Genomic DNA, 20,282 nt, shown 5'->3' with positions numbered 1-20,282 from the left:
TGTGAGGGAGCGTTCGTTGATAGCGTAACTTTGACTTTTTGACCTTCGAAGAAGTTTAATCAAATGCATTGAGGTTATGTTTTGACTGTTCTTCAGCAGTATGCCACACTGAACACTTCTCAACGTTTTTTTTTTTCGCAAATAAAGCAGTCACACCCCATTGAGCAAGTTCTAAAGTTAGCCCCACCTCTAGTGACCCCCCGAACCCTGCTGAACGAGACACAAAACGGTTCTGCTCCACCGACTTGATCTAGGTCAGTGACGCTGCGCCACGTCAATCACCTGCTCGCCGTCTGCGGGTTCTTCTCCGACGCCGTTGAGTCCGCTGCTGCTGCTGCGTCTGCAGCAGACGACTCGGTGACGTTGAGAGCGATCGCAAGATCGGTGATTTGTCGCGGTACGCGGAAGATCGCTCCTCGTCATCGTCGTCTTCGTCACCGGCATCCAGATAGAGGATGCCCTCGTCTACCGAGCAGCTGCTGCTCCACGAGCTCTTCTGCAGGGTGTTGGACGTGCTACGATCGCTGTCGATCGCGCGAAGATCTTCCCGGGAAGCCGCGGCAGGTTCATCGTCAAAGTCCTCCATACGCGAGTAGAGAAACTCTGTCGACGCGGTTTTGGGATCTTCTTGTTCATGCTGGGAGGTCCCACGATTCCGGGGAGGTACCGGAGGCAGCGGTAGATCGCGAAAATCTGAGTCATCACTGCTGCTGCGACTGCTGCGTTCCCGGATCGTGCTGAGCCGGGTAAAGTCACCTCGAGGTAACACTCGATGCGGAACCTCGTCGGCCTCCATCGCTCAACTATTCCCCTAAATCCCAAGTGAAATTTTTCCTCTTTTCCCAAGCACACAATTCGACACAACCGCACAACACAAATCCGCACGTCACGAACTTTATTTATACTTCGTGATCTGGCCGTTTGCTCTTTCGCCAAAGTCGGGACCAGCAGAACCCAGATAAGCTACATGAATTCCTCCACGACGAAAACTATCTCCCGAAGCCCGAACTTTAACCGCGTCCGTTTCACAAAAAACGTTTTCTCCGCAAACAATCGCACGAAATGCCAGACTTTTCCGACAAAAGATGAAGGCGCGCTGGTGCGATATAAATATTCTTTCGCCAATTGCGCGTCCGCCGTAACTCGCGCGCGCACACCCGACGACTCAACTCTGGGCACAGCGACTCACGCGGGGTGGCCCCGTCAGACGACGACGGCGGCGTCGCGACGCCGCCCAAAGCAACTATACAAGTGTGTTGGACAACTTGTCACAGTTGGAAAAACAAGAAATTTGCATGCGAGTTAGAGAAAATTGCGTTCAACTTGAATGCAATTACGAGTGTACTTCTAACAATCTAGTCGGCGTAGGTTCAAATCCCACCAAAATGACACTTTTTTGGAGTATTTTTCAACCGTGTCACGATCCTCTCACTGTGCTGTGACGAGACAACTTGACGGGCGTTCGCTCTCTCGCTCTCACTCGCGGAGCTGTTGTGTGAGCTGACTTGATGGGTTTGCTCACGCTCGCGATTTGTGTTGTTCGCGAACTGATCGAGTGTTGAACACGTATCGCACGTCACGGGTCAAGCCCCGGCAGGGGTTCGCAAGATTAGGGTTGGCACTTTTAATAGCAATAAAAACAATAAAATATGTTGTAAACTTTCAAACGATTACTAAACTATGAATTTTGATCTAAAATTGTGTTTATAAGTCATTTATCACCATATTGTTCAATGAATGCTCCATGGAATCAATAAAAAAAAATATCAAATTTGCGGTTTCATGACCGCATTCAATAATATGGTTACAGTTGAATGCGTCATATGCAATTGTTTATATTGTGGTTGATAATAAATTGAATGCGGTGTGTTCTACAATATCATTATTACATAATCTATCATTAGTGATCAAACGTTTGATTTTTTTTCAATGATTAAAAAGATAAAAATCAATTTGTTTTACTTTTGAAATGATGCCAAAATTTTAAAAAATATGACTTTTCGAAAAGATTACATAAATTTATCAAAATAAATATTTTCAGAAATGATCACTTGTGGGCACTATTTAAAAAATCGAACATGCCATTTTATGCTAATATCTCTAAAACGGTACAATGTGTCAAAATTTATGTGAAATAGTTTTTGATTGCAAATTCGATTTAATATTTAAAACTGTAGTCAAAATAGTAAAAAAATAAGATAAGTTTTTTCCATACAACACATTTTTTCCAAAAAAAAAAAAAAATATGGCTCGGCGGAAATATTGTTGGCTGTGCTTCTCTTAAGCTCAAAAGAAGCGGGTTTTGTCCCCTAAAACATTGAAAAAAAAAACGGATTTCGGGAAACTAATTTTTAAGTAAAAATATAATATAAAAATCGGCAATTTCCGTGTACCCTTTTTTCTCTTAAAAGTTCTACAACTTTGCCGCAGACACCCAATCGATCAGAAAATTCCTTAAAAAGATTCAGAATTTCGTACAATCAAAGGGAATTTCGTACACTCACAAAGTTTTAACTGAATTAAACAAAAATAAAGATGCATAATAATGGCGATTTCGTAGAGAATTGAGCTAGCGTTAATTTCGGAAATCTATTCATCTTTCACTTTATCTGAAATCATTGGATTATATCTATTAATTACACTACACAGCAAAAAAAAGTAGTAATCCAGCTGCGTGTAAGAGGCCTGGGTTCAAAATAAATTTTGCAATATTTTTATGAAATTTTATGTAATATTACGCCAGTCCTTACTGTTGGTGCTGGGTTTGAATCCCATCGGTTGCAACTTTTTTTTGTGTTTACAAAATCTTTTACCATCGGATTTTTTGCTTCGTTAGTAAAATTTGACGGGAGCAGAAAAAAATTAATTACAAAATTACTGCAGGATTTGATTTTTTTTTATAATATATGCAGATTTAATCTGCTGACAACCCCTGATTTACAGTTTAATTGACGCAAGCAAAATAAAAAGTCGATGACGTGAAGAATCGAACCAATCGAACCAGATGGCAGTCATGTGATAGTGCACTTGAAGAACTTCCACAAAAAAAAAGAAGAAATAAATTTAATATGTTTCTCATGAACTCTCTCCCATCGAACCCTGGCGAATATTCTAAAATTCGATGATCACGTACCAGACAGCTCAAGTGTGTTTTCCGTGCTACATTTTTCGTGTCCAAAAAAAAATTTAAGCTCTGACATTTTCGTGTTACTCTCGAAGACAGAATGACAAACGATGTCTTGGGACTTTGTCAGGGTAAATAACAAAAGACAGTTTGGATTGCTTGTTAGCAGTGATCGTGACAGATTTGAATTTAAAAACGTTTTAAAATTTCATTTTATTCGTGAGTAAATAGTAATTTATTTTTTTTAAATATAATCTTTGTTTACCTTTCCCATAATGACAAAATCTCTTGCATAATTCACCCAAAATGAAAATTGGGTCAGCAGTCCCCAAAACACGAGAGCGATGAAAAATGAAACTCTTGTTATGAATTTCCATCAAACCTGGGGCGCGGGGCGCCATTACTCAAAATCATAAAACATTTGTGTTTGAAAAGGCCGTGCTTTCGCGCGCGGCTTACACTAATTTAAATCCAAAAAGGGGAGGAAAAAGTGTCATAAAATAAATTTACTTCTCCCAGTTTGAAGCAGGAAAGAGGCAATAAGCGAGGGGGTAGGTTTAATTATAGTTCTTTCTTCACTTGGCTTGTTTGGAAAGAATTAAAAAAAAGCAGGGTAAATTCAAGGTGATTAATTTATGGCGTCACAACTCAACTTTATACATCGCGGAAATCTGTGCAGATGACAGTTGGAGTTAGAATTGTTTGGTGCACGGTGAAAAAAGAAAAATAAGTTAGTTTAGTTTTTGCAAATTTTAACCAAAAATTTAACTGAACTGATTTTTTTAAACTGTCAAATAAGATAGTTTACATTGCTTTTGCTGTTTTACACAGCAAAAATCCTAGGTTACTGAATACTACACACTACATTATGGGTTACATAGTTCGACGTGTAATATTACATAAAATTTCCATATATAATTCCATATTTTCAAAACACAGTTGAATTTGTTCTTTTTTTTGCTGTGAAGTCCCGTACTAGGACTTCTTGGGGGAATTGGAGGATTACGAATGCCCGGGCTCTATTTGTCTTGTCTCAGAACGTTCAGTTGAGCTGAGAACGATGTCGTTCCATAAATCTTGCTTGACCTCGTTGCAGGAAACTACGGCGCGGTTAAACGCGTTGATGAGCAGATCCATGGGGCGGAACGGTTTTATCGAATTGTTTAGTTTCTTGTAAATAATTTCTTAATTTTTTTCGGTGTTTTTTTTTAATTTCATAGAATTTATCTTTTGAACTAAAATTTTTAGAAAAAGACTTCTTATATAGATTAGATACCAATTTCTAAGAATTTTGTAAAATAACATGGATTTACTGTTCATTTCCAAAGTCCCACTAAGAAATCCCCGCCAGTAGTCGAAAGCGTTCGCTCTGAAGCAGTTGCTTTATGCTCTCCGGAATGCCTTCTGCCTTATGAATTTTAATGCAACAGTTACAGTGGCGGAATAAGAATCATTTGGCGGTTTGCCGAGCTTTATGTTTGAGGTGTAAAGATCTCCCTTTTTCAGCGGTACCGTTTTATTGCTGGTCGCTACTCGCGATAATGAATTTCATCGCGATTCACCGGGAACATGACCACCGTTCAGCTAGTTCTGCCGGGGGATGATACTATCTAGATGCACAACATTAGTCAGACAACCACACAACTAATGAGCAAAGTTCGTCTTCGGTGACTTCCTAGTTTTTCAAATGCAACATATCTACCAACATGATCCCGGCGTTAAAAATAGTTCAACAATTTCGCCATTTCCACGCACACACGTGGCCCCCCCTCGCCGGTAGCATTTTAGCCACAGCAATTTTATGTTTACACAAGCAGCTGTAATTAAGCCGAGCATAGCAACTTTTAGTCGGCCGCAGGCAGCCGGCAGTTTGTTTATAAATTGTCACGAGGAAAATATTTTCCGGCGCTGCCGGGGCCGTGAAACGCATCGTGTTGTGTGACTACGACTCAGACTGATGACGGCGTCAGTTCAAAGATCAACAAACAGGCTCATTTTCCACTGTGTTAATTTTTTGTTGCTGGTTTAAACCAGGAAAAGTTGGCTCTTGGTAAGCTTGCCGTCAGAAAAAGGTGGAATTGCGCAAAGTGACGCGTGTGAAAGATTAACAACTGACTAATGACTCTACATCACAATGTTAAAAGAATTTTTAGAATTTTAAGTTCGATCCAAGCCATAATAACATACCTTAACTCTAGATGAGTAACACTTGTAAGTCGAGAGGATTTCCGTACAGTTGACGGAATTATTCGTTCGAAAACGTAAGAGCCGGTGACCAACACGCGTTGAGTCGAGATTTCAAAATTAATAACAAACATCCCAGCGCAGAGAACGCACGAAATTTGGTACACGGGAAGCCAATTTTTAATGCCACTCCTGTCTCGGCGATGATGCTCAACGCATTTGTTTTGACCCACTTTGCTGAAGGGTGATCCCGTAAACACGGTACCGTGATGGGGAACAGCTGGTTTTAAAAATTAATTTTGAACAAAAACTGTAATTTTGATGTTATTTTCTAGAATTTCGTACTTTTTCTTTGTTTTTTAATCTTCTGTTTTTTTTTTTTATTTGAATAAATATTGCCACATTTAGGATGTCACAAAAAAAACTAAATTTCGTGAAAATCGTCAAACGCACCTGAATTTAGAAAATTTTTTTGTCAAGAGTTTTAGTTTTTTGAAGTTACGTTTTGAAAAATTACGAGCATTCAAAAAAGATAACAAATTTTAATCTGAAAATTTCAAAAATAAATTGAAATCAATCCGCATTTCACGTCAATTCGTAGCTACTACTCCAAATGTTCTGTTTTATATTGATTCGGGTAGTCGTCATTTTTAATTGACACAAAGTTTGAAACGTAGTTTTTGCCAGGTTTTATTTAGAATTTCTTCCTAAAAACCGGTTTTAAACATTTTACCGCAAAATCCAATAATATAATCAAACACAATTTCCTGCTGAATATTTTACTTAAATAAAAATGTTTTTGGCTCTCCAGTGCGTAAATATAATTTCAGTAAAATTCAAATTACGAATTTTCCAGATTCCTTATGGAAACCCAATTTTATCATTTGAATCGTAATTGTATGGGTAATTCTCTACCAACTCACACGAAATCGGGAAAAGACCCCTCTTCGATTTGCGTGAAACTTTGTCCTATGGGGTAACTTTTGTCCCTGATCACGAATCCGAGGTCCGTTTTTTGATATCTCGTGACGGAGGGACGGTACGACCCCTTCCATTTTTGAACATGCGAAAAAAGAGGTGTTTTTCAATAATTTGCAGCCTGAAACGGTGATGTGATAGAAATTTGGTGTCAAAGGGACTTTTATGTAAAATTAGACGCCCGATTTGATGGCGTACTCAGAATTCCGAAAAAACGTATTTTTCATCGAACAAAACACTAAAAAAGTTTTAAAAATTCTCCCATTTTCCGTTACTTGACTGTAAAAAATTTTGGAACTTGTCATTTTATGGGAAATTTAATGTACTTTTCGAATCTTGATTGACCTAGAAGAGTCATTTTTTCATTTAAAACAAAAATTTTCATTTTAAAATTTCGTGTTTTTTCTAACTTTGCAGGGTTATTTTTAGAGTGTAATAATGTTCTACAAAGTTGCAGAGCAGACAATTACAAAAAATTTGATACGTAAACATAAGGGGTTTGCTTATAAACATCACGAGTAATCGCGATTTTACGAAAAAAAAAAGTTTTGAAAAAGTTACTTTTTGCGTTTCTTTTTGTTTCGTCTTCCGTGTCTGTCGCGGGTGACCATGAACGGCCAGGATCAACGACGACCAACATTTTCAAAACTTTTTTTCGTAAAATCGCAATAACTCGTGATGTTTATCAGCAAACCCCTTATGTCTTTATATTAAAATTTTTGTAATTGTCTGCTCTACAATTTTGTGGAACATTGTTACACTCTAAAAAATAACCGTGCAAAGTTAGAAAAAACACGAAATTTAAAAATGAAATTTTTTGTTCTAAATGAAAAAATGACCCTTCTGGGTCAATGTAGATTTGAAAAGGATATTAAGTTTCCCTTAAAATGACGCGTTCCAAAGTTTTTTACAGTTGAGTAGCGGAAAATGGGAGAGTTTTTAAAACTTTTTTAGTTTTTCTTTCGTTGAAAAACACGTTTTTTTCGGAATTCTGAGTACGCCATTAAATCGGGCGTCCAATTTTACATAAAAGTCCCCTTGACACCAAATTTCTATTTTTTCACCGTTTCAGGCTGCAAATTATTTAAAAACACCTCTTTTTTCCAAGGGGTCGTACCACCCCTCCGTCACGAGATATCAAAAAACGGACCTTGGATTCATGATCAAGGACAAAAGTTAACCCTTAGGACAAAGTTTCACGCAAATCGAAGAGGGTTCGGGGCAACTGCTGTGTGAGTTGGCGGAGAATTACTTTCCTACAATTTGTTTAGCTGTTTTATAAAAATAAATTTGTAAAAAAAATCTGGAAAAGGTCCCTTGATTTGACGTTAAATTCGAAAAGAATAAAAAACTTATTTTTGAATATTTAGAAGAAAAACAAATTGCTCTGAAAACAGGCCAGTTTCAGTTAATCGTGAATTGCGAGCACTACACGATTATTGATAATTTGTTGATGTTTGAAAACATTGTTCCTGACATACAAATCTTTCAAAATCTTGGGGAACCTGAATTTTTAAGGGAATTCATGTTATTTGTTGTATACTCTATTGACCAAAGAAGCCATTCATATCATAAGTTTTTTTTCTGTATTATTTTTTGAGCAGGTTATACATAATGGACAAAAGAATATTAGAAAATCTGTATCTTAAAAAAAACGCTTTGGTGTTTTTGGCAAATCCGTAAGGCCAGGTTTTTTATTTGAGAATTGTTACACGAAAAAAAATATCCGATTTTATATTTAACATTGTATCTCTAAAAGTTGAATTCCCAAAAAAGTTTTTAATCTGATACAAATTATAAAAACTAACATATTTTGGGAACAATAAATAAGACTAGCACGGGCAATATAAACTTTTCAAGTGAAAATGCCCTTTCCTTTTTTTATAAATTGCTTCGTTTTTAAGTTATTTGCATTTTTCGAAAAAAAAGGTGATGTGCATTTTAAAATCATTTCATGAAGGAAAATCACCCTAGCAACAAATATTTTCCAAGAATTGAGAAAATATCTTACAGTTTGCCTTCAAGACAGTAGCGTGCCCAGCTCCTCGAGGAAGGTGGGGCAATTATATGGACGTTTAGAAAATTTCGTCGTTTATGGACGCCCCCTGACTAAAATTAGAACAAATTTCTGAGGATGGTGGGGCAGTTGCCCCACCCTGTGCACGCTAGTGCTTCAAGACTTCGTTGATTGAACTGCTGGTTGCTTAGAAGTATCTTAAAGTAGAACATTTGAAGGGAATTCAAATTGATTTGAATATATTCTAATTATTAGGAAAATAAGATGCATAACTGTTAAAAATTTTAATTTATAAAAAGATTGGCATAGTTCATATATATTGTGTCTTTCTTTTTGTATACTATTTAAAGATAACATACTTAGAAAAAAAGATTTATGATAAAATACAGAAAAAAACACAACTTTGCCATTAAAATCTTGAAATCCACTTAAATTTTGAAAACAGTTAAAATAATATCCGAGACCAGAGGCTTAACAGCCGACGTAATCTAAATTAACTGCTGCAAATTCGTGACAAACTGTTGCAGAAAACTCTCAACCTTAATTCCACGCAACAATCGCACAAATCCCGAACTAATCCCACATCTTGAACACGACATCAACCGACCCGTAGAAGGAGGTGGAGAAGTCCGCTCCAGGATTAAGGCAACGCAACAACCGAACAGCAGGGTGTCACCCAGCGGAAGCCATGAGAAATGGTTTCCAGTCTAATTTTATGCAAATTGTTTCCTCTCTCCCAGCGCCGCCGTTAAACACCATGTCTCCGAGGTCCATACGAAGGCCTACCTCCCCCGCCGGGCTGGAGGTCTCCATCGGGAGGGAGGGGAGGTAAAATACGTTACGATTACATCTTCCACCAACCGAGCTTTCGAGGCCTAGAGAGCGCAGCGGAGCCAATTTCATGGAAAATCAATAGGGCGCCCAATTCGGCTCGGACAAGCTGCGAATGCCGCACCGGATTACAATCTGGGACAGAGGGGACATCGCATCGTCGTTATCGTGTCGGCTGTGTCAACGCCGAAAAGCGATCACTTTATCAAAATCGCATTTATTTTGTAGGCGCTTAGGCGCGAGCGGCCCTCAACAAGTGGGGGGGAAAGGTGGGACGGGTGTGACGACTTTTTTGTTTGGGCTAAAGAGATTCCGGCAAATCGAATTGATGCGATGACAGGGATGAAGTTTTGGAAGCAATTTTAACATCTGAAGATTTGAAGAATTGAAGATTTGAAGATTTGAAGATTTGAAGATTTGAAGATTTGAAGATTTGAAGATTTGAAGATTTGAAGATTTGAAGATTTGAAGATTTGAAGATTTGAAGATTTGAAGACCCCTAACTTCACCCCTGACACAACGATTTCGCGTGTAGTCTTTAGGAAAAACAGGTCGTAATCAACTGTCGACTAAATCCGCTTACATCGAGTCGTTGACGAGATCGCTCCACCGTTGAAGGTAGTCATCGTCGTCGATTCCATGGGCAAAATAGCTGCGATAAAGATAAAAACACGTGTCACAACACAACATAATCGCATGCGACGCCATGTAATGTTACACGCACCGACATGTGACCCCACGCAATTTCTCTCGAAATAAAAGTGTGGGCCTTCCACGAGGCAAACAGGATTTGGACAAAAATCTGCTTTTCAACCCTTTTCCGAGCTGATATGATCTCCGGACAAAACTCTTTTCCCCGAAGGTGTCATTTTTCCAACTGTCCCGAAAATAAACATGGCAAGATTTGATATTTTCGTGTTGCTGAAGCTGATGTCAGAGTGCCCAAATCAGAAACCGGCATGTGTAGGTAAACGCGTAGGTTTGCGACACCGATGCCATAAACGTCGTCGAGTCGACATTGAATCGACAAAACCTATGTGTTCTGCCTCGTATTTCTGCCATCGACACCAATTTGGGTGGTTGGTTGGTTGACTCCCAGCAGTAACCAAATCTCGCTCCAGAAGAACCATTCAGCAAGGTGCTCCCGCGGGAAAGCTGGCAAGTCGTTATGGCTGACGAAGAAAGAAAAAGGTGCGTAATTTGAGGGTAACGAAATTGTCGACTTGATTTCATCTGGGCGTTCCGGACACGCACACCGTACCCTGGGGGAAGATTTGGGCAGCTACTTGAGGCGGAGTTGTTCCGGGAGTTGAGCGTTTGGTTGGTTCAACATTTATTGTATTTTTGAGTTAGCTTCAAAATTTTGAGATTAAAAATTCTGTTGAGCCAGTCTAACAATCATCAACCTGTAACGATCACGACTCAGCACCCAACAACATCGTCACGCTGCTCAATTTCACACCTTGGATCAGTTTTCGGGCCCCGTCAACTCTTCATCATCCCCGATATTGTTCTCAGATTGCAACACTTCGCGTTTCGACGAGGTGCACTCTCTCCCGGTCGAGACTGGGTTTAGCAGCATTAACATTCCTATCATCGCCCGGTTTGAGTTTGGCTTGAGGGCTAATGCAAATGAGCTAATTTTAGAAACTCCTCCAATGTAATGGTTGTTGCTATTTTCTTCGAAAGGTCATTAAAGTTTCCGCGCACATGCCCTGTCATGTTGGACCAACAATGTGGAGGTGTGCCACATTTCGGAGAACTGTGAGATTGGAATTGAAGGTGATGACGTGAGGGAGTTTTAGTACCTAGTCGATGTCGAGTTGAAGTGTCTATTGATCGTGACTCACAGCTGAGTGAAGATTATGTCATACACTGGGAAGGAATTTAAAGAGATATTGATTCACAAACTTTAAGAAATATTTGAACGATATCGACAACAGGAAGCAATCAACAAAGCATAGCTGAGGAAACCCGATGCACTGTGCCCTTTTGTAGCAATAAACTTTTGCCATTTTACTGCTTCATGCTTCCAATAACACATGATAAACACTGCAAAGTTTGCCCACATCCCCCCTAGGGAGAGGAAACCAAGTCCCGATCACGGAAGGAGCCAACAAACCAACCAACCCAACAATAATAACAATATTATTGTTTGGAGCCTTTTCTTGGCTGCGGGGATGCAGTTTCCAATCAACCAATCGATTCGCCTCAGTGAACAAGTGACTTTATTGGTTTTCCAAACGATTTTTTACCAAAATGGCCAGCAGAAAAAAAAATAACGATGTTACGACCAACGACCCCAAGCCTTAAGGTGGCCACGCTCGATTGGTTGTGGTCTGGGTGGCTTAAGTGGAAGCACCTTTCCGGGGCACAATATGAAATCTCGTTTAAAAACTTCTCAAATAAAATTTTGCAAAAAAATTATTTAAAAAAAACATTCTGGAAAAAGACACAATCGTTAAGAACTTCACAACTTTTTTGTAACTGTGCAAAAACTTGCACCAAAGCAAAGGAGGAGAAGGAGGCGTTCGGCTCCGATGGACCCCAAAAAAGGTGCGACGTGAACCTCAGTCTCTATTTCGGTGGATGATTGTTTCATCAAACTGAGATTTGTGTTACGACATTGCGCGACCTGGCGCTATGAAGATGTTCGGCGGTCAATGGTCTGGAAACACTGGGCGGAAATCATCAAATTATCAAATCTTAAAATCTTCAAATCTTCAAAGCTTCAAATCTTCAAATCTTCAAATCTTCAAATCTTCAAATCTTCAAATCTTCAAATCTTCAAATCTTCAAAGCTTCAAATCTTCAAATCTTCAAATCTTCAAATCTTCAAATCTTCAAATCTTCAAATCTTCAAATCTTCAAATCTTCAAATCTTCAAATCTTCAAATCTTCAAATCTTCAAATCTTCAAATCTTCAAATCTTCAAATCTTCAAATCTTCAAATCATTAAATCTTTAAATCTCAACTCAACTCAACTCAACTCAACTCAACTCAACTCAACTCAACTCAACTCAACTCAACTCAACTCAACTCAACTCAACTCAACTCAACTCAACTCAACTCAACTCAACTCAACTCAACTCAACTCAACTCAACTCAACTCAACTCAACTCAACTCAACTCAACTCAACTCAACTCAACTCAACTCAACTCAACTCAACTCAACTCAACTCAACTCAACTCAACTCAACTCAACTCAACTCAACTCAACTCAACTCAACTCAACTCAACTCAACTCAACTCAACTCAACTCAACTCAACTCAACTCAACTCAACTCAACTCAACTCAACTCAACTCAACTCAACTCAACTCAACTCAACTCAACTCAACTCAACTCAACTCAACTCAACTCAACTCAACTCAACTCAACTCAACTCAACTGAACTCAACTCAACTCAACTCAACTCAACTCAACTCAACTCAACTCAACTCAACTCAACTCAACTCAACTCAACTCAACTCAACTCAACTCAACTCAACTCAACTCAACTCAACTCAACTCAACTCAACTCAACTCAACTCAACTCAACTCAACTCAACTCAACTCAACTCAACTCAACTCAACTCAACTCAACTCAACTCAACTCAACTCAGCTCAACTCAACTCAACTCAACTCAACTCAACTCAACTCAACTCAACTCAACTCAACTCAACTCAACTCAACTCAACTCAACTCAACTCAACTCAACTCAACTCAACTCAACTCAACTCAACTCAACTCAACTCAACTCAACTCAACTCAACTCAACTCAACTCAACTCAACTCAATTCAACCGACCAGTTTCATCGTCATGCAAAAAACTAACTTAATCCACCTATGTGGTTGATGCCTTCCTCACTTTTTACCAACAATGGTATGAGTGGTTTGGACACATACTTCAGCTATTTTTTAGATCCAGAAAAATAAGTACACATATATAACTTAAGTGGTGATAACTCGATACAGGGTTGCCAGTTCTTCAATGTTTTGGACTCGTTGAAAAGTTCCAACGATGGATTTGATGATGGATCCGGACATCGTTCACATACATTTAAGTGAGATCCGGCTTCAAAAATTTCATAAATATCACTTAAGTAGTCATAACTCGAGACAGGGTTGCCAGATATTCGATGTTGTGGACTGGTTTGAAAGGTCTTTTAGTTACCTTATCAACGATGGGTCGGATGATGGATCCGGACATCGTTTACATACATTTAAGTGAGATCCGGCATCAAATAGTACAAATATATCACTTAAGTGGTCATAACTTGAGACAGGGTTGCCAGATCTTTGATGTTGTGGACTCGTTGGAAAGGTCTTTCAATTACCTAACCAACGATGTGTCGGATGATGGATCCGGACATCGTTTACATGCATATAAATGACACATTTTTATACATAACTTTTGAACTAGTTATCGAAACTTCTAACAATTCAATAGCGATGTATGGGACCCTAAACCAAGTCGAATGCAACTGGTTTGGTAAAAATCGGGTCAGCCAGTGCTGAGAAAACTCAGTGAGAATTTTGGTCACATACATACATACACACACACATACACACACACAGACATTTGTTCAGTTTTCAATTCTGATTCGATATGTATACATGAAGGTGGGTGGCAGTGCGTGGCCGAATGGTTACGCTGTCCGCTTTGTAAGCGGATGATTCTGGGTTCGATTCCCATCTGCTGCAACCTTCCATCGGATGAGGAAGTAAAATGTCGGTCCCGGCCTTGGTTGTTAGGCCGTTAAGTCATTCCAGGTGTAGGAGTCGTCGCCATGCCATAAGTACAAACAACACACCAAACCAAGCCTAATCCGGTGGAATCGCTGGCGGCGGTTGGACTCGCAATCCAAAGGTCGTCAGTTCAAACACTGGGGTGGAAGGTTCCTTGGAGTAGAAAGAGGTTTGGGTGCTCTCCCCATTCAAGCCTTCGGACTCCTAGGTTCGAGCAGAAACTTGCAATAGAGACCACAAAAGACCTGGGGGTCGTTAATGTGGATGGTATGGTTTTTTTTTGACATGAAGGTGGGTCTTTGAGCTTTTAATAAAAAGTTCATTTCTAGAGCAGGATTATAGCCTTACCTCAGTGAGGAAGGCAAAAGTTGAACCGTCTTTTAAATATTAAATTATTCAAAATTGACATACCAACAGCTAGAAAGTGCAAAACAATCAACAACTTTTTCAACCCAGTAAATATTCATGAACCTCACTTGACATCCTGTCGTTTTCACGGATACACAGTAAATTTCATTTAGCGATAAATCTATTTATAATTTATCCATCAAAAACTTTCTCGAACCAGTTCTCCGCCCTCCAGCTATGCACAGCGTTGGCTCAGTGTCCAACCCAATCGATCCAAGCCCTTGCATCACGTCATTGCAACAGTGTGACAGTTGAATGGACCGCCCCTCCCCCCTTCTCCCTCCTACATTACCAGTTACTGTATCTTGCATGAATAAATCTGCATTTCATTGCCGCAACCAGCACAAGAGCGCCATTAAAGCGGAGAGACACTTGGAAATTGGCTCTAATTACTCGGCATTCGCGATTTTTAGGTTGGGTTTTGCTTTCATCTCTCCACTCGAAATTGAATTGGAACTTTGTTTTCCGGGTACTGCGCGGAGTAACAGCACTTTACACAATTGCCCTGATTGTTCTGTGCGAGTACTGCAAAGTACTGCCAGCGGAATTGGATCGATTGAGATGTACAAATTCGGACATTTGAAGAGAAAACATTGATGCAAATTTGTGATCGAATTACAGTTTTGTAACAATGAAAAAAAAAAACATTAATTTTATTTTATTTAAAAAACGAACATGATGCGTCAAAATCGACAAAAAATTCAAATTCAATTAAAAATTTAGAGAAATAAACCCCAGAAAATAATTTGGAATGAGAGAACTAACGGTTCTCCCAAATCAAATAGCAATCATGCAAGAAATTTCAATTACCCAGCTCATTTCTTGCACCACCAGCAGATTCCCCTAAAAATGGTTGTGTGAATGTGTTACACCAAAATCCTTTCTCCTCATCCCCAAGAAAAAAAAAGGAAAATCCTTACCCCACTCAGCAGGGTGCTCCCCTTAATCGAAAAAAAAGAATCTCATTGTGTATCGAACACCTAATTGACATGATGAAAATTCAATTATCGACCCCGACTATCTCCTCGCCCTCCTGCTGAGGCGCAAAAGTGCCAACTTGCCAAAAAGGACTCCGGCCCCCCGACCTCTTGCAGTGTAAATCCGTTCGCCTGTCAGTGTCCTTAACCCCCAGGACAAGATGGCTCGGGCAGCAACAACCTGTGCACAACAATGTTTAATTTAGACCCATCTCATCTGGTCGTCGGTTCGGTTCGACAATGAGGTGAAAGCTGCTGGCCCCGAAGTCGATGCCGCTTATCGGAGGGACATGTGGTAGCAGGACAATCCTGGTGTGTGTACAGGATATTAGCAAACACCTCCTGCCCCCACTTCCGGAAAGCTCCTCTTAGAGGTCCTTCTTCAGCCTTGTGTCACACTCTGCTGTTGGCCGTATCGCGATGGTCTTCGAAGATGCTGAACAAAAGCTTCTCCAGAAGGACACGGAGGGTCATGATGAGGTAAAATTGCTCCTGAAATCTACTTAGTTGAAGTTAAAATTGACATTTAAAATTGAATCCCTGAGGATGACTGCAAAGTCGACCGAAACGTCAAAATGATTTTGAATTTCTAAAAATTGTGAAATCAATCAAACTTACAATTTCCCTCCGTGTCCCGTAAGGATCCGCCACGATATCGCGTCAAAGTGGCGCTGGTGAGGCGGTGGTGGGGCATCTTAAGAGCCGGAAGCTGCTTCCTGTGTTGCCCTTGACAAGGAAGTGACACGGTGTCTGGTGTGATAATGCGCGACCCCGCCTCCCGCCGGATTGACCGAGCTAATCAGATTTCATGCAACACGCTGCTGCTGCGGGATTGTTTGCTTTTCTTGTTTTAAAGTGAAATTGTTTTGAGGGGAAACGGTGAGAGATTAAAGTTTTTAAAGAATTTCTTGAAAAATCAGCTACTTTTGATACAAACAAAAAAGACGCTCCAAAGAAAAATAACGGAAGTGATTAGTTGACGCAGCAAAAAAGGATGCCGGATCTTGACAGCAAAAGCTTTCTTTTTGCTTCATATCGGAAACCATACCCTAAGGTCAGCTGGATTGTAGTGCAGTGTGGCGTCACCACCAACCGAGCAAGCACAAAACTAATGGATTCTTGTGTTTATGCTTTGTTCGGGTGCTTTTGACATCGGAGTTTTTGCTTAACACATTGACTGTAATCGATTGGTTTTTCATCGTGGTTGAGGGGAAAAAAATAAACATTAAATGTGAACATATGGTACCATTATGTAAGGCGAAATGTGTTATAAAATTTATTTCAAAATATCTATTACAGTTTGTTTCACAGGATCTCTTAAAAATTTAACCAAGCTGAGCATTGAGAATAAACCTACATTGGAAATGCATTGCCATCTAAAATAAAAGCACACTTCCTTATTTTTTGGTATCATTTTAAAATATTTTCATAAATTTTAATTTTTGTGAGTCAGCAATTAGTTTTAAAGAACAAATACATGTATTTAAAATTAAAGTTTTGAAAGTAGCAACGATAAAAAAATTATGAAACTAAATTTCCAATATAAAATTTCGGAAATATTAAAAAAATTCATTAATTCAAGTGAAACCTAAAATTTAAATTTTACAAAATCACATTTATTTGATACTAAACTTATATAAACATTGATACTCACCCTAGGAAACCTGCACAAAAAATCAGGTTTTTGATTTTTTTTTCTTTACAAAAAATCAACAATTTCCCAGCACCAGAATTTTTCAAGTTTTGTTTTTTTTTATGATTTCAGGAAAATAAACCCGCAAAAAGTTTAAAATGTAAAATTGAATTTGCAATCGAAAAGTACTTCACGAAATTTTTGAAAGTGCACCGTTTTCGAGATATTACCACTTCAAATTTGATCTAGCAAAAAATTCAGTTTTCTGATTTTTTTTTAAATAGTGCCCATGAGTGACCCTTTCTGAGAATATTTTTTTTCAAATATCAGAAAATTTCCTTTACATGTATTTAAGAAACATTTAAGATAAGACCTCTTGTTTCTGAGATACAGCAAATAAAAGAAAATTGAAATTTTCTAACTTTCTATTTTCTTTTTGAACATTTTAAAATCACCACATAAATTTAAGAAGGGCCAAAAATTCAACGTTATGCCCATTTGAAATGAGAATTAGAGAAATTATCAAAGTGACGAGAAGCAGTTTAAAAAAAATAAAGGTTTTGCCAATTTCATTTCAGGATTTTATACATTTTTTTAATTTTAATTTTAATATTCTCCAAACTGGCTGAAACTTTTTGGATGCTTTCCGTATGCACAAAAAAGCATTCAGCTTCAACAGTTTGTCCATAACATAACACATACAAATTTGGCAGCTTTCCATACAAAAATGGTATGTAACAATTCAAAAATCTGTATATATGGATCGATTTAGTGTCTTCGGCAAAGTTTCTGGTACGGTAGGAACTCCTCCAATAAAAATCAATACAGGGATATTTTTTTCTGATTTTTTAAATCATTTTACTTTAAATGAATTTCCAATAAACATTTTTTTCCATTAAAAAAACAGATTGGACAATCGAATTTTGAACAGTAATTTTTAAGTCTATTTCGACATTTTTGAAAAAAAAAAACGATAACACGCTCACATGTTTTTGCCGCTCTGGAATTTTTTGAAAAGTTTACAATTTAAAACCCCCAAACATACTTTGATAAATGGCAAAAAACGTTACCTACAACTTTGTCGGAGAACCAAATCGATCAGAAAATTCCTTCAAAAGATACAGATTTTCAAATATTTATGTACCGTAAACCGGGGTCACTTTGATAGGTTTGAGATTTTTCCGCAAAATGAAGAGTACAAATTAAATATGTATGGAATGGTATGGAATCATACTGGCCGTGACAGAGTAATACTCAAAGTACCTTAAGAAGAAATTTTAATAAAATTTTGAAAAGTTTAAAAAGTTAGTTAACTGTAATTAAGAATAATTTCCTCAAAGTGTCATGTTTTTTTCAATGCACATGATTTTGAATCGGGAAACGGAATGCATTCTCGGATTTTATGGACAATTTTCCACTAAAGGAGAAGGGAAATTAAATTTGTTAAAAATAAATATTACGTATTTTTGAAACATGATTCAAAAATTCTCCAAATTGATAGGCATTTTCAGTTGAACAAATTTCATTTAATATTTGAAAACTTTTGATTTGTGCTTCAAATTAAGTTTTAAATGCAATAAACATCGATAATTTTTTAAACAAAACTAGTTTTTAATGAATTTCAGGCAAATTCTGATTTTTTACAATGGTACCTAAAATTTATATGTATTTTGTTAAAAAGCTTATAAACTTAGTTAACTAAATACAAACATTGATTTTTCTTCTTAAAAACTATACCAGCAACCTTAGTGATGGTATTTTAACAAGAAAAACTATGACTATCAAAGTCACCCCGGAATTCAAACTTTTTTTCAAGAATAGTGCATGAACTTTGTGTGGCCTACCCCAGTACATGTTTCAATAAAAATTATCTTGAGAAAAACAATACCAGTTGGAAAACATTCAAAAAATAAATTGAAATCCTATCAATGTCACTCCGGTTTACGGTAAAACTAATATTTTTTTTAAATCAATTTTTTGTCACTAATCTGAAAAAAATCCCCCCCCCCTCCCTACCCACTGCGTTACGTTATAAAAGAACGCTCCCATAAACTGTTTTGAGTAGAATGTTTAACGTTTATTTTTGCTTTTTTTTTAAGAAACAGGAAGGAACAGTTTTTGGCTTTTTACTTTTGTTTGAAATTTTTGAACCATAATTTTAGGAAAAATATGTAAATAATTTATTGTAAATAGCACAAATGAAATTCGAAATTGAGGTTATTATTAAGGCCGTTGCAAATATTTTTTGAAGTTTATGTCCCTCGACTCTGACCAAAGTTGGGGGGCGACATTAACTTTAAAAAATATTTGCAATGGCCTAAGTTGAAAATGCAAAAAAAAATTTTCATATTTCAATTCGGTTGATTTGCTGGATAATCAAGTTACAATAAGTTCTTTAGAAGTGCATTACAGTTACAGAGTTTTGGAGTTCCTTTTAGATATGTGTGTAATAATCGATTTTGGAACAGTTATTGCTATTACATATGAGTTTACTAATAATTATTCCAAAATGGAAAAAAAATCATTTTTACAGTCTAACTATAGTGTCCAAATTATTTTCCTACAAGTAATTTGAAAGTTCTGATCTGTCAAAAAACCATTCAACTCCTACCCAAATGTCTCCCGAAAACCCATTCCTACAACTTCTTGGAGTGTAATGTTCCTCCCCCACAGAACTAAAGTCTGTTTATCTTGCCATTTGTAGGGTAAACTTTTTCCAAGTTGCTTTAGTCGCTGCTGCCATTAAGCTTGTTTTATTGCTCTCCGACGCATGCGAGGTACGTGGGTGACTTTGGAAGGCCGAATTCGAATTGCACCAGTCGGCGGTTGAGTAGGTGAACCACGGCGGCGACTTATTGACGAAGTACTAGCCAACGTAAATTTCCGTTTTGGTGCCAGGTGTTGGCTTCCGCGAGTGGTTTCCCCGAGGAACCAAACCCGAGAGCTTGGTTGAAATTTATTGCAGAGATTTCAGGTACCGAACAAAACGGGGGGTTCTCCAAGATACTGAATTCGAAGGTTTCGGCTGGGGGTTTGGTTTGTTTATATTGCGTACACAGAGAGTTTCATTTTCGGTTTTATTTACGCAGCAGCGCACCAACTGTAATTGCCTAAACAAACGCGCGCAAGTACGGTTTCACACGCACGCAATTCACACCCAACTTGGAAGGAGCGAACCTCAGGGAGCTGCTAAAAATAGCCCTTTTGACTAGTTGAACCCCGCGGATCGCACCCTGACACGTGATTTCAATTATAATTTTCCCCAACGCGAGAGCCCGAGCTCAAGCAGGGCAAAGACGATTAACTTCTAGTCAGCGCTGTGCTAGACACTGTTCAAGACGTTCTTCAATGCGAGAGTGCCCTTTGCTCTAAGCTCCAGAGCATCATCATCTTTGCTAG

General features: G+C 38.2%; 1 protein-coding gene across 9 annotated transcripts in view; it reads right to left on the bottom strand.

The window, feature by feature from the left end:
• Positions 1-20,282, bottom strand: part of LOC120425245 (liprin-beta-2) — a 205,440-nt gene that overhangs the window by 34,984 nt on the left and 150,174 nt on the right. For 2 of the 9 annotated variants that reach the window (XM_039589682.2, XM_039589684.2), the window contains exon 1: positions 283-1,199. The exons of 3 other annotated variants lie outside the window; for them this stretch is intronic. In XM_039589682.2, the coding sequence (XP_039445616.1) occupies positions 283-796 (514 nt within the window). In that variant the 5' untranslated portion in view covers positions 797-1,199. Of the gene's footprint in view, positions 1-282; positions 1,201-20,282 lie in introns of those variants that run through there. 4 more of the 9 variants (XM_039589688.2, XM_039589680.2, XM_039589683.2 and 1 more) reach the window with 4 other exon arrangements.

Source organism: Culex pipiens, chromosome 2 (genome assembly GCF_016801865.2).
Source record: "Culex pipiens pallens isolate TS chromosome 2, TS_CPP_V2, whole genome shotgun sequence".
Lineage (NCBI taxonomy): Eukaryota > Metazoa > Arthropoda > Insecta > Diptera > Culicidae > Culex > Culex pipiens.
Note: the sequence above shows the minus strand (reverse complement) of the source record. Positions and strands in the feature narration are given on the sequence as shown.